The 15,099-nt window shown below is 32.7% G+C and overlaps 3 protein-coding genes across 3 annotated transcripts; 1 reads left to right on the top strand and 2 right to left on the bottom strand.

The window, feature by feature from the left end:
• Positions 1–696: 696 nt before the first annotated feature.
• Positions 697–3,696, bottom strand: Pig-z (phosphatidylinositol glycan anchor biosynthesis class Z). Its single transcript, XM_072907324.1, has 5 exons — positions 3,577–3,696; positions 3,115–3,286; positions 2,642–3,042; positions 1,903–2,441; positions 697–1,828 (listed from the first exon to the last, which is right to left on the bottom strand). The coding sequence occupies exons 1-5, from the start codon at positions 3,586–3,588 to the stop codon at positions 931–933; spliced, it is 2,022 nt and encodes a 673-aa protein (XP_072763425.1). The 5' UTR covers positions 3,589–3,696; the 3' UTR covers positions 697–930.
• A 908-nt stretch (positions 3,697–4,604) lies between these two features.
• On the top strand, positions 4,605–13,770 carry LOC140673806 (nucleolar pre-ribosomal-associated protein 1). The gene is made up of 9 exons (XM_072906988.1): positions 4,605–5,084; positions 5,163–5,754; positions 6,085–6,378; positions 6,460–9,820; positions 10,208–10,335; positions 10,410–10,619; positions 10,789–11,009; positions 11,320–11,716; positions 11,937–13,770. The coding sequence occupies exons 1-9, from the start codon at positions 4,654–4,656 to the stop codon at positions 12,186–12,188; spliced, it is 5,886 nt and encodes a 1,961-aa protein (XP_072763089.1). The 5' UTR covers positions 4,605–4,653; the 3' UTR covers positions 12,189–13,770.
• Positions 12,370–14,901, bottom strand: LOC140674164 (uncharacterized). The gene is made up of 3 exons (XM_072907544.1): positions 14,828–14,901; positions 13,325–13,689; positions 12,370–13,055 (listed from the first exon to the last, which is right to left on the bottom strand). The coding sequence occupies exons 1-3, from the start codon at positions 14,899–14,901 to the stop codon at positions 12,370–12,372; spliced, it is 1,125 nt and encodes a 374-aa protein (XP_072763645.1).
• Positions 14,902–15,099: the final 198 nt, after the last annotated feature.

Raw genomic sequence — 15,099 nt, 5'->3', positions numbered from 1 at the left:
CAAATTAATCAACAGAAATCTATTCTGTCAAATTAATCTAAAGAGATCTTTTTGTATCAATCGTAAAAAAGTTGGATGCTAAAAATGTGTAAGTTTGCTTTAATAAAATAAATTGTATTTATGAAGATTAATCTTTTCTGTTAAAAAATTAAAGAAATAACTAGAAATAAATAACAAGAAATAAAATGCAAAACTTGTATTCTTATTATTTATTAATTAATTATTTATAAATTTCTGAATCTTTAATAATCTTCCCTTAGATGTATATATAATATATGAGAGAAAACATGTTATATATATTTCATATATTATACAACAAAAATAAAAATTATGCAGTCAAAATTATGATCTTAACAGATATATTAATAACTCCAGAATTTGCTTTTAAAAGCTTTTAACTCAATATATTTAACTGTTTTAATAATTTATAAATACGTTATTTTAACATATTAATTTTTATTTAAGAATTCGATTTTTTAAGTGTCAATTTTAAAGTTTTAGAATTCTAAAAAACAGTATTATTAGTAGTTAAATAAATTTTTTAAATATAATACTGTTTGTGTACGTTATATATTTTATGTTAATTAACTTTAAGTTAAATATTATATTACATAACGATTTAAAAAATTATAAAAACTATGTTTTTGTGATAAATGTGTGTACATATACATATATGTAAAACGCGTGGTGTTTTAATTGATTTCTTTACTATATTATACTTAAGCTATTTACATATAGTAATATTCTTTACAAATGTTTTAACAGTCGATCACATTTTAAATTCTTTTTCTCTGACTAGTTTTTATTAATTATTTTGTTATATTTAGATTATTATTATCTTATAAAAAGTAAAGGTCTAGAAATATTATTTTATTTTTTTTAAATTCAATCATTATTAATTATTTCTTTAATTTGCTCATTGTATTTACTTTACTTCACTGCCTCAGGCAGAAAATATTCGATTTTTAGCAATAGCAACCTAAACTGCTCAATGTATTCATAAACATCCCTTGTAGCTTCGATAAAGCTATTAAAAATATCATTACTCTGTAAACTTAATAAATTTTCCAGTTTGTCAAGCGATTGCAAAGACGGTAATCTCTCTATAGAGATGTGAGGATAAAAAGTCTTGACTACGTGAAATCTGAACAAGTTTGATCTGTTGTTTGACAATTCCACGAATTCATTTATCGCGGAGGCCGGTAACGCGTAGTACAGTCTATAAGGTATCCTCTTGACGGCGAATTTTTCTTCACATTCCCTGATTCTCTTGGCGATGCTTTCGAACACCTGTGGCAAAGGTTTAGAGCCCTGCTCGTACAGGTGGAAATCCTGTGTCAACTTGTACTTGTGATTACTGCTGCTACGGTAAACTCTGCGAGTATTGCGGAGTTGCAGCAGTGCCGTAGGCAACGAGTAACTGTACGAGGTATATAAATGCACGTGCGTGAGATGCGGTTTAGCCTTCAGTTCCGTCGTGATGTGGGACGTCAACGGGAAAACTCCACCCTGATGCGCGAAAGCGTAGAAGAAAGCCAGTAACAGATTACTGACGTACCAGAGCATCAGTTTCCTGGGTGGGCATTTCTGTGGAGGTTCCGCAGCAGATTCATTGTTATCGTTGAATCTTCGGACGATATCCAGACTGGGGACTTGACTGAGTTCAGGCGCGTAAAGAAATACCAGTGGGAAAAGTACCGGGATTATAAAACGAGGTTCCTGATGAGGAACTAGAGACAGCAAGACGATCGGAATGATGAACGTAGAGGTCATCAGGCCCACGATGCTCTGCAGACGTGGTAGATGTAGCCATCGCGCTTTCAATCCGCTGGAAACGAATATTGTTGTTAGTGTATCGTTTCACTAAGCAAAGAATATAGTTTTCGTACATATATAACTGACCTGTATATCATTTTCGCAAACGTCAGCATCCCGACGATGCCCAGGACGCTGAACAGCAGTGGAACGTTTACGAAAAAGTGCAAAAAACGAGGATGCAGTCCGTGTGTCTCGAGATTCTTTGTGTTCGCGTTATACTTGAAGAAATTGACCGGCGTCACCACAAAATTGTTCATCCCGATCTTCAATTGGCCTATTTCGCCCATCGTCAGATATCCGAAATAGAAACTATCGATTAAGATGAATAATAGCGCGGTCGGTAGTGCGCAAAAAATGAAAATAAATATTCTGAGATGGAAATCTTTAAAGCCAACGCTTCTGGAACCCAGGCCCCTTTGTAGCCAGAAGAAGATGGGAGCGAAGGCAAACGCAATGAAAGTCGGCCTGTTGAATATTCCTATCACCGTTATCGTGGCCAATACGAAGCAGTGGTTCAACGAATGCGAGGGTAACATAGCCTTGAGTTTATAATACTTGACACGTTCCACTCCGGTGGTCGCTTCCTTATATTTTTTCGAAAGATAATCGCTCTGGAGTACCACCTGTAGTACGATAAAATTGTTAAAATAGAAATATGCGCGCGTAAACAATGACATAAAACAAAATGTAAAATTCTTAATTATTTATTTGTATAAAAAAAAAAATTGTCCTGCAAAAATAGATTCAATAAATTTCTTTCTTCGATTTGTTGTCGATCGTTTTTACTTTTCGCATAATCTTTTTGGAGGAAAACTAAACATACCTTCTCCGAATATGCCATGCATTGGGAAGCAAAGTATAATAATGCAGCAGTCAGTACCAGTTCAATAGAATTGGATAACGTACGAGTGGCGTAAGTCAACATAATATAGGAACTGGCATACGTGACGAGTCTGACCCTGTAGTTCTGTCCATATATACAGCAGATCTTATATAAAAAGTAATCTGACAGGAATGACAGTGCGCACATGAAGAGTCGTGGAAAGAGCACAAAGAAGTATGGTCCCCTTAATGACAATCCAAAGAAATAGAACGTATACGAAGACAGCCTCTTGAGAATCGCATAAGGCAAGCCAACCACAAGCTGAGGAATGAATGCGGTACGTATAGGAAATGTGGCGTTGAATTCCCATGGTTTATAAACATCGATGTCGAAGTGATCTCCTGTTTGAGGGAAACAAAAATGTCTTAAAAAACCAACTTAGGAACATACATAACAAACACAAAGTGACATACCAGAAATAACTTCGATAGATTGGAAGAATTCATCAGGATGAATGTAGCCTGTCTGTGGAGCAAAAGTTAGAGCAATCCTCAGTGTAGCCAGGATCCAGTAGAGACCAATCTTGCGCCTGACAGGTGCTACAGGCTGATAATCGTCAATGGATCTGCGATACTCGTTCTTGTGCTGATAATTATAAAAAAATATATAAGAGAGAATACATATAGAAATAAGTATAAATAAATAAAAAAGAAAACAAGATATACAAAATATATATAAATACAAATAAATTAACATGAATTTATACAATTATAACTGAATATATATATATGATTATATATAAATTATACATAAATAAATATATATGATTAAAGGCAAATTTATTATAATTAAAATATAGAAACATACGTGCAAATATATTTAAATAACATATATATACTTATATATATACTTATAATGAAGTGTATATATATTACCTTTAATGACATATTCTTAAGAATTAGTTTAGCCTAAACTAAAATTCAATAATAATTTTTGTTTACATTTAGTCAAATGATACACCGCTGCCATATTTGACAGTATTTAAGTCCGCTACATATGGTGCGATTTTTTGTGTCATGAAGTAATAAATTGCTAGACTGCAGCGTAGGCCGTTTTTATATTTGAAGTGTTTTCAATCGACTTAAGACTACGTTTAGCCAATCAAATCGCCAAAAGAATTTTAAGCTACTTACAAGGAGATATTACGTGACACCAATCAATTTCAATGAAATTTATTGTATTCATGATTATATCGCTCTCTTTGACTATCGCATATATTTTTCTTTTCTTTTAAAATTATAAAAATCTGAATTATAAAAGCGATAATTCTTAATTGTAAATTTTTACATATATACGCTTATAATATACTTTAACAACTGTCATAATGATTAAATATTAATAGTATATTTTTAAGTAAAAGAGTTTCAAGCTTTTTGCAAGCGTTGTCAATGCCAATTATATCAAAATAATTGAGTAGATCACAATTTTTAAAATTAAAGAATAAACTTTATTTTTAATTAAAGAATATACTTTTTAACAATATCATAAAGTTTTATTAAATATTTTATGTGTTTTATCAAACATTTTATTTGTGTCATGAATTTAAATTATGATTATATTTTTAATAGTGTCAAACAAGCATACTTTTTAAGTTTAAAAGTAAATGTCATCTCAATATATTCTTAGTACCTTTTTTAAATGCCGCTATTTGTTAAACATTTTTAATGCTGATCTGTACAGTGTATCTGTGTACATATAATTATATAAAATATCAGTTTCCAAATAAAATGCTTTTCATTTAGCAGTACAAATTATTTTATCTTTCTTATCAGTGAATGTTGAAATGGTTTTCATTTAGCAGCACAAATCATTTTATCACTCATATGGCGGGACAGTCACGTGACACCAATATGGCGGGGCAGTCACGTGACACCAATATGGCGGGGCAGTCACGTGATACCAATATGGCGGGGCAGTCACGTGACACCAATATGGCGGTATCCATGTGACACATGTGCGAAGGTAATAAACACGCGGTGATGGATGATGCGGCTGGCAAGCCGAAAAAGGCGCGCAAGCGAATTTCGCAGAGTGAAAATGCAACGCCGACGAAGAAGACGAGGGTCAACGGGTTTATCGAAAAGGAACTTGCCCGTGACGTAGACTCGACAAAAAATGACACGAGAGACGTTACTCGTAATGAGACACGGGACGAATTAGACGGACGTTCTCTGAGAACGCTTCTCTCCTCCCCCAGCGGTTTAGACACTCTGAGAAGGTTCGTGACGATATGCAACGAAAACAAGGAAAAGGACCTCGCCGCGGAGTACTTGCTCGCTGGTGGTGGTATTCTCGAAGTCTTGAGGTTATTAGAGTTCTCTGACAAGAAGAATATTGGCAGTGCCATTGCCGTTTTTTCCGCAATTAACACCTTACTCATGAAGTATGTTTTTACTTGATATCATCTTTTATTTATTTATTTATTTTTTTTAATTAATCAGGCACATCTTTCTGTTTACAGAATCTTGGCGGAATATCCTCAATATCAGAATAGCGCAGTGGAAGCCTGTCGCCACTTATTGAACTCGTACATGTCCATTATACACTCGATGCTTTCAGTTCAAAGCAATATCAAGCAGCGTAAGGTGGTATTGAGGTTGCTCACAGGGATAGTGTCCTTGGATAATAGTTTATCCAGAGAGTTACTTGCACATCTGTCACTGCAACAAAATGTACTAGAGATTTTAACGCAACACGTCAAGCCCACAGATCCTCAAAATGTCAGGACATGTTTCATCCATTTTATTCTTGCTTTTCTTGTGGAAGGAAACTCATCAGTGATTAAAACATTGTTGGATAAGCGTAATTTGCTCACCTGCATCTTCTCAGATCTGTTGTATGATTCCAAGGATATTGTTACTCTGATTCTGACCACTGTGAAGACATATATTTTAGAGAACACGAGTATCACCAAAACGATCAAGCTACATGTATTCTCTACATCTGTTGTATTGAATCTAATATCACTATACAACTGGAAAGGTCCAACCAATTGGCCCAAAAATAAAACTCATCATTCTGGTGAGAGCGAAGACTTTCTGGCAGACAAAGTGGTAATTATGGTCATTTTTTTATATGATATTTTATATTACAAAAATATCAAATATACAATACAAAATTGCTTAATAGGAAGTTTATATGATGATTGATGGTAAAGATATGTGAAAATACAGATTTTGTGCACTGTATTGAAATAACTTCAACATAAAAGCAAACAAAAAAAAAATATATGTATGTATATACATATATATTTTTTTTATAATATTTAAAAACATAATTTTTTTTTGTAAATTTTTTATAAATTATTCATATTTATTATTGATTTTCTTTCGTTATTCTGTATTATTTTTTTTTTCTTCATTTTTTTCTGTCTTATAATTTAGATCGTTAATGATGCAGTTCATGAATTCCTAATCACTCTACTGACGTCACATCGTTATGGAATTATTTTCCACGATCGAACACTAGGTGGTTCACGAAGTAAGCATAATCAGCTGGTGCATACGGTTCTTCAGAATTTGGAAAAACCTTGGGAACATGAAAAGCCATCGGATTTAGTTATCAAAATAATGGTGGCTTGCCCAGATCTTATACGTTCGCAGTATGCTGTTGTTGAGCCGTTTCTCGAACCCCGTGTGTCATCCAAGTGGATTTGTCTTCTCAGATTTGTAAAGAAGGTGAAATGAGATATCTATATGCGATTTATAATTTTGCACATTATTTTTTTTATTTTAATTTGCTGAGTTTTCTTTTTGTAGGTAATCGAATCACTCGATCCGGCCAGTTATATCAAGACTTGTACTATGGAATTAGATGCAAATAGATTGATAAACACGCTATTGTCCTTGATAGTTCCAGATATAATTATAAAAAGCGCTATCTTACCAGGATTAAGTCACGATAGTCTGCTTGTCAGACATGAGATTTTGTCTCTTCTCCTAGCAATGACTTCTCAGGTTAAAATCATTTGTTCCACCTTCCACAATATATTCACAATTCAAAACCAAATAACGGATTTCATTCTGAGGATTATTCCCAACTTGGAAACGATTTTAAAAGTATGGAACCAAGCCTTCGAAGCTGATGTTAATATGATAAATTCGGAAAGCACTGAAAATATTCAAAATCCAGACTTGTTGGATCATCTTAATGTCATCTTGAATGTTCTTCACTCATACAAGGATATATGTCCAGAATTACTAGATAATTCGATGACTTTGCAACCGAATGTACTTCTATCAAACCTAAATAATCTCCAGGATGATAAAGAAGAGGATGGAGGAGTCAAATTAACGAAGGTGAACTGCATGAAGGTGAAAGCCATACAATTCCTACTCGCTTTGGATTTTTCCATCTTCGCACCTAAAGAGAAAACATTCAAGAAAGCTCTTTCTTTTTTGATATCTTTGATTCATCAAACAGCATTATCAGCAGAAAGTTACGATGCTACTAGAACGTTATTAAACTCGACAGGCTTGTTTGAAACTTGCAACAATGAGCTGGATATTTGGATTGATGGTTTCTCGATGATAACCGATCCTAAAGAGAAAGAGGAATTGACATTCTGGTTTATGTCTGTTTTAAAAAGTTGCATTAAACATACTGATAAATATATAAACTGTATAACACAAGCGGAAGAAATGTTAAATGACCAGGTGGTTAGTCTCGATGTAAAAGCAGAAGATGTAATTAATGAGTTATTTGATAAGGCCAATAACAGTCCAACTTCTTGCAAAGAAGAATTTGTCACAGTAGAATCGTCTTTAATTAATGGAAGATTAAATTTTGATGTAAAAAGAGATAATATAATTAATTATAATCTCGACAAACTTAACGAAGAAAATTCGAAAGTCGCCATTAAACATAAGTACACAATGCAGAGTAATGAGCAAATGATTAATCTTGAAGAAGTAAAGAAAATGGAAAACGAAATCAATCTGCTACTTGATAAGTTAAATCTCAATAGTGTTCTTTCTAATACTAATGGTTATTCTCTTCTTTTAAGTAAAGTTGCCTCTGGATCGTTGACTTCAATTAATGAATTTGTTAATTTTGACAGAAAGAAAACCGATGATGTGATCGGTCATCCCTTTAACAAGTTTAGCAAAGAAAATCTTAATCCTTGCAAAATGCAAGCTTGTACGTTGATGTCACCACTTTTGTGTTGCGCTCTTGAAAAGATAACAAAAAATCACTCCACTGTTATCTTGAGTTATATATCCTATGTTACAGTTCACGCTCTACATTATCAGATCGTTCCGAATGTATTGGTTTATATGGCGATAGATTTGGCCGATTTGCCTATTTATAAATACTTGCAAAGTTGGTCGAGTAACGGGCAACCAGTTTCCTTGAAAAATAAGCTTTCATCCTTGAAATTATTACACAAACTAAGTAATATGTTGCTAACAAATTCCGAGATGGATGTTACTGAATTTTTCAAGCTGTCTGGTGATGATCACGAGTACTGCTTCAAATATGGCGACAAAGAAATCACTATCAAGCACTCTTTGTCTTCGCATGATGTCAAGCATCTGGTGAGAATGACTGTATTTTATTTAGCGCAGTTAGCTCAGCGCGGACTCTTGCAACGGATCCAGAACGAAAACTGCAAAATCTTGCTGGTTTCTTTATTAAATATTACACAATTTTTAAGTAAAAAAAGCGTGAAGATACTTGAAGAAAACATAAAATGTATCTTTACGCATCCTATTCTGTTGCATTATTTCTCGCCATTTTGTGGAAAAATGTTGGAAGATTCGACCGAAAATATGATAACTCAAACTATCCTAAAACTCTGTGAAGTTGTTGTGTCCTTTTTCGAGAAACACGATGGAGCAGAAGCCTATAACATCTTCTTTGCATTTAGAAATAAGTTTATTACTCAACTGGAAAACATTATTGAAAAAGTTCCTTTAGTAGCTTGCAATAATGATTACGACATTGCACTATTGAAAGTATTGCAATTAAGAGTACAAGATATCGCGAGTTTGCTACTTACTTTGACGAAGCTGGAGAAAATCGTATTTATTTCAAAGGATAATCAAAGTTTGTCCATATTCGGAAATATTGTTCCAGTATTGTTGGACATGTATTGCAGCGAGGAGTCAAAATTGCAATGCAATCAATGTAATGCATTAAACGAACAGTTTGTAGAAAGATTGAGCCTGCATCTGGTGTATCTGAAGTCTAATAAAGTACAATTTGTAGAAAGATGGGAGCAAGCTCTGGCAAAATACTTGTCCATCTTTCCACGTAATATTGCCGGTGTCAGCAGTGAAGCTTTTGTATTACTGTTAACGAAAGGCATTACTGCTTCTACTATTCAACTGATAGCGATCTTAATCGTCAGAAATACCAGATTAATTCCGTCGTTAATGAAATATCTTCTCAAGATGAAGAATGTGAAACAAGGAGATATTGTGTTTCCAATATTGGGCAGCAACTTGGAATACAAGTGGAACGAAAAATTTCTTCAAAGTCTTTACAAGTGTTACGGAGGTGATATTGCTGCCTATCTAACCGAGCCACGAAATCCTGTTCCCTGGATCGAAGAAAACGCCACAGCGATCGCCTATCTCATTGAGAACACTTTCGATCGTTCCTTATGTGAGAAAACTTGTGACAGTATTTCCCAGAACGGCGATAGACTAGACATGGTGTCCGTTTATTTCGTGCAATTGTTGGAAAGTCTGTACAAGAAGTACGAAAATTTGATAACGGTCAAAGGAAAGCCTTTAACCGATCTGACATTGATATTATTGCACGTAATGACCTCAACACTGAAGAAGGAGTCGAAGAACATTGAAAAGATCAAAGTATTATGCAAGAAGCTTGACAATACAGTGGTTTGTTTAAGAAAGATTAAACGCAACTTTATCTTCAGTTCACTGAGCAAGAGTTATTCGTGGCCGCAATTTACCAGATTCTCCTTGAAATTAGGTCTGAAAGACGCTAAGGATGAAGAGATACAGTCGAATATATTGAAAAATCTAAGCAATTTATGCGATATCGCGTATCAAGATAATGAGAATGACGAATATGCGAAGACGTTATTCGAAATGGCAACGTCCCATTCAGAGTTTGTTAACGTTATGCTCAGCTCATCTATCGTTAAAGGTAAATTTCATGATTTTATCATTGATTGTTATCGAAAAGAAATATAAGAAAGAATTTAAAAAATTTGTCTGGATAAAAAGTTATATTTTATATTTATAGTTTTTTTTTTATATTTTAAGTTTCTATTTTACGATAATATTAATTCATATTAATTTATTGTTGTTAAAATCTCTCTCGATTTGTAAATGAGACATTATAAAGTATTCATGCAAAGAATATTTCATTAGAATATTTTTATATATAATATAAATAATTTTAATTCCCCCCCCCCCTTGAATAATATTATATTTATTTATATTTATATTTATAATATTATATAATAATATAATAAATATAAATAAATATTATATAATATTTATATTTATTTATACTTATTATTTATTACAGACAATCTGGTCGAATTACTCAGGATACTCATTCGAAAAAATCAATCTGTAATAACTGTCTCGCATGTGCCTCTTTATCTCGCAGCTTACAACGCCACTCTTAGCATCGCTGATCAGCGCATTTTGCAGGTAACATATTCAAATCATTGTGACATCAAATTTTATATTGGAATCACGACATTGTTTCACGACAACTATTCCAGATTCTTCGATATTATGAGGCTCACGGCGTTAAAATTCAACAATACTGGCCTTATTTATGGGGAAGCGCCGCGGCAACGCGTTACAGTGTAAAGGGAGAGACCGATACTGTCCTCTGGAGACAACCTTCCACTTCTGAGATTTTTAACTTGTTCGATAAGGACATCGTCAACGAGACCATAAGAAATTATCCTATCCATAGAACATTGGAAGTAAGTTAATATAATGTTTCTTTCGAAGGCCTATATATTATATAGTCTATGGTATATTATATATTATATGTATTATAATTTCTATATAATATATAGAAGTCTATATTATATACATTATTTGTCCTTTAAAATAACAAATTAATAATTCTATTTCTATTCCTTTTCGTAGGCTGATGAATTACATGACAACAATAAAGTGTACGATCCAGCATTTTATCTGCCATTGCTGTGTTCTTTATTGACGGAAAATAATGTTATTGCGTGTCACAAAGTAAATCAGAGCGGCGCATTAGCATTGGTATTCGCTGCATGTTGCAGTGATTCGAGCGATATTCGATTGGCAGCATACACCGTCATCTCTAGATACTATTTTCACTTGGAAGCGTCTAAGTACGATGGCAGTTTTAATAAATAACTTACTAATATAGTGAGAACACTTAAAGTGGCTCATAATTTAGAAAAAAAATTATCGCTCGTCATAATTTAATTTAATTCATGTTTGTGTTTTATAATACATACATATAGATTATAAAATTATTATATATTATTTATTTAATTACATAATAATTTTATTTGCATTTTAATTGTATAGTTTTAATTTTTCAAGTTTTAAGCTCAATTTTTAGTTTTTTTTTCTTTAATTCTATTTAGTTAATTTTTTTTGTTTTTCTCAACTAATATAAATTTTTCTAATCATCAGATCGAAAGATAAATTATTGTGGATGCGTCTGATCGATGCTTTACGAAATGGCATCGTACTCCTGAAGTGTCCGTTAAAGGACATTCGTCTGAGTTGCCTGGTGACTACTTTCCTCGCCAGGGCTTCGTTGATCGTCAGTCAACCTCTGCATCCGCTTTACTCGTCACTGCATACCTTCCTAATGGCCAAACCTGCATTGGATTTAAATACCATACCAGAACTGTTAGAGTTATTGCACAGTTCACAAGTGGAGCACAATGTCCGTCGATATTGGATCTTGGAGAACATTCGGGACGGCATGAGACACATGGGCGATGTAGACGTAGCTTTAAAATGCGTATTGTTCAGAATGCTGCTAGATTATCACACTAGCATACTATCGGACACCAAGACTAAGGTGAGCTGAAAACAATTCTCTGCTTAGCGTAATACACTTCATGTATTAATTTAACTATGATAGAATCAAGACACGCTTGAAATTTAATTCAAAATCATATTGTTTTGTTTATGCAAAAGGCATTCGAGCAGATTTAATTCTAAGAAAGATTCCTTATTTTTTATTTAAATATCAATATGTATAAATTATGTTACTTTTGGATTTTTTTTTTTTTTTTCAGAAACTGATCTTGGAAGTGATCGCTTCTACTACCAAAATTCCCAGGGCATCCTTACTTCTCGCACGAGGATACGGTTTACTTCCTTGGCTGCACGAAATTATTCATCGCGACGAGGAAGTTTGTAAGAGGGAAATTGGAACTATTTTTAGTATAATTAAAAATCTACTGAATAGCTTAGACGCTTCGACAGAGGACGTTATTCATTACAAATTTCTATTATTTAGAATCCTTCTGCGATTAAAAGCATGTTGAAGACAAACATAAAGTTTGTGTGATGTATATATAATATTTGAAAAAATGACAGACGGGAAAAAAATAATGTACAAGAAACGTAGCTAAAGCAAAGAAGTCTAGTTTGATTTCTTCAAGAAATAAACAATTGCTCTGTATATGATTCGATTAATTATTATTTTTTTTTTTTTTTTACATCATTCTAAATTTTGGGGTAAAATGTAAGCACGAAAACATCTGCATTCGGATTATTGTACTGGCCTATATGATGTCTCAACACGAAGGCCACTGTTTTTATTTCGCCTTCTTTTGTCAGCTCTCCATTAATATATTCTCTTGCTCTAGGCACATTATTTTGATTTTTCCTTAAATGTATAGAATCAATTTCTACATATACCGATGTTCCACCGTTATTGAGTGTCCTCATCGCATTCTGAGCTTCTCTTGTTGACAAGGCCAGATGGGCGACATGGTCCTGATCAGTTTGTGATAAAAAACCTGACTTCCTACTTCTATGTTGTATAGAATAGTTAATGACGTTAACGTCAGATGGATGTAAGGCGTGTTGTCTGGGATGGCCTCGACTCGGATATCCGTGGCACGGCTGATCCTGCGACCTGTCTAAGATTATCTTGGCATCGTTGGACGAGGTACCGTCATAACGAGCCCCACCGATCATCAAGATTATCTTGCCATCTTTCTCCAATCTTAGGATCTTAGCCATTAGATTAGCCAACTTCCGAAAGTTGCTCTTTAAATTTAATATCGTCCATTTACGAAGTTTCGATGGATTATGTCCGATTTGAGAGCCGATCACCGAAAAGAGACAGTTGTTTAAATCGATGGAGATGTTATCGGGATCTTTTCCGTTTTTCAAAGTCCAATGGCCTGGAGAAGGATTAAGGAAGTGGATGGGATGGGGATTAGGATAGAATAGGATAGGATATATTATAAAAATGAAATATCGGTTTTTGAAAACCTTGAAGAATACTTTTTTCATATTTTCTTTTTTTTTATTTTTAACGCTTCTTTGTATCAAGTGAATTATAAGTCCAATCAATTTAAAGTGGAATTAACGTCGATATCTTATAAATCGCGTTATATTTTATAAATTGCCTTTATCTACTTTTGTTCGAAATTCTTTAGTAAGAACTGACCTATCTGTTCCGAATTGATCGCATGATATTCGATGTCTACGGGACATCCCGCTTTTCCTTTACCGATGATTCTATTTAAGCTACCATTAGCATCCCATATTTGTATGGGTTTTCCAATTATATTACTTAAGATGATGATATGTAATAAACCAGCTGGCCCATGACGTTCCAGATCTCGTATAACGTCCTTCGCACGTTTAATCCCGTTAATCTTATTTATGCGATTAAAGAAATAATTGGATGATCGAATTTTTCTATCGCGAATTTGTTGAATCTCGGTCATTTTTTTTTTAAAGTTGGGTCGAATGGATAAAGTGCTATTTTTGGAATTGCAATTTTGATTTCGATTTGTGGAAGTTCGAGGTCTGTTAAAAAGTGGAATATAACATATTATATAAATGAATATAATAAAAAATACAGAAAGCAAAGAAGATGATTTAGATAATTAAAAAACACAGATAAAAATTTCTTATCAATAAAATTTTACAAAAATAATAAAAAAAGTTGATAAATTTTTGGGAACTAAGAAGGATTACTGAAACTTTTACGAAGCTTAGAATTATCTAAAAACACATTTTTCTTTAATGATAAGACAGTGATTATTTCTCTGTAAATGAGAAAGTTGTTTTAGGAATTTGAAAATGATCTTTTTATAGAGCATCTGTTTTTACCTACCTTTACTTTATTATTAATTTTAATATAAAAGATTCATCCATTCTTGACATCATTAATTTGTTTTGCTTCAGGTTAATTCGAGAATTAAGTTTACATGATTACCAAATTTGAAGAATTATCACATTTTTCAATTTAACAGCATTTTTATTTCCTGCTACATTTTCTGATCCTGTTTAAATTCTTTAATGAGCCATATATCTATTAAAATTAATATTTTTGATATAAAAGAAATTATTATATATAATATATATATATATAAAATATTAAATTAATTATAATTTAATTATATATATTAATATAAATAATAAAGCCGATTTATAAATATTAAGATGTAAAAAGGCAAAGAGATTTATATTCGTGTACTTCTTTTTTGCTTTATGGAGAATCCATTATGTCACGCCGCAATTTTGATGATTTAAATTTAGAATGATGTACATTTTCTTTTTTGATATTACAAGATTAATTACTTAATTTTTTTTACATTTTTTAAGTTTTTTTTTTATTTTAACGACATGACAAACCATTCAAAGCAACTTTCGTTGCTTTACAATTGTTTTTGTGACATTTGTAGCAGTTCATTTTTTTGAATTAATGATTTTTCGTCGATCACTTTTTTGTAATCGACTTCGCGCGAATTTGATACAATTTCATTATACACATATCAAATTTGTCATTTGAGATTTCTGAGATTGTCAATTACTTGACAGTTTTTTTTCGTAAAATTTCGAGATGTGTGACCTCTTCTCTCTCCCCCCAAAAACAGCATTTTTTTATTTATAAAGAAATTTCGGTTCAAGTAGTATGATTGGCTACGCCATTGGCCGATACAAAACAGATTCATAGTAGTCGAGTAGTCTGGTTGTCGTAGTGGAATGATGAGGACATGGAGGAAGGGATGACATTGCTCCGACAGTAGGGGACAGTGCTGGATAACGAGTTTTAAGTTGCCCATATTGGATCCAAACCAGACATTTAGATTTTTTATTATTTTATATTTATAATCTATATAATTATATCTTTTTAATATTTAATATTTATAATCTGTTATTTTTCATCAATAATAATACACGAATGTCACTCAGCAAACAATTGTAAATGTT

Source organism: Anoplolepis gracilipes, chromosome 15, assembly GCF_047496725.1.
Source record: "Anoplolepis gracilipes chromosome 15, ASM4749672v1, whole genome shotgun sequence".
NCBI lineage: Eukaryota > Metazoa > Arthropoda > Insecta > Hymenoptera > Formicidae > Anoplolepis > Anoplolepis gracilipes.
Note: the sequence above shows the minus strand (reverse complement) of the source record. Positions and strands in the feature narration are given on the sequence as shown.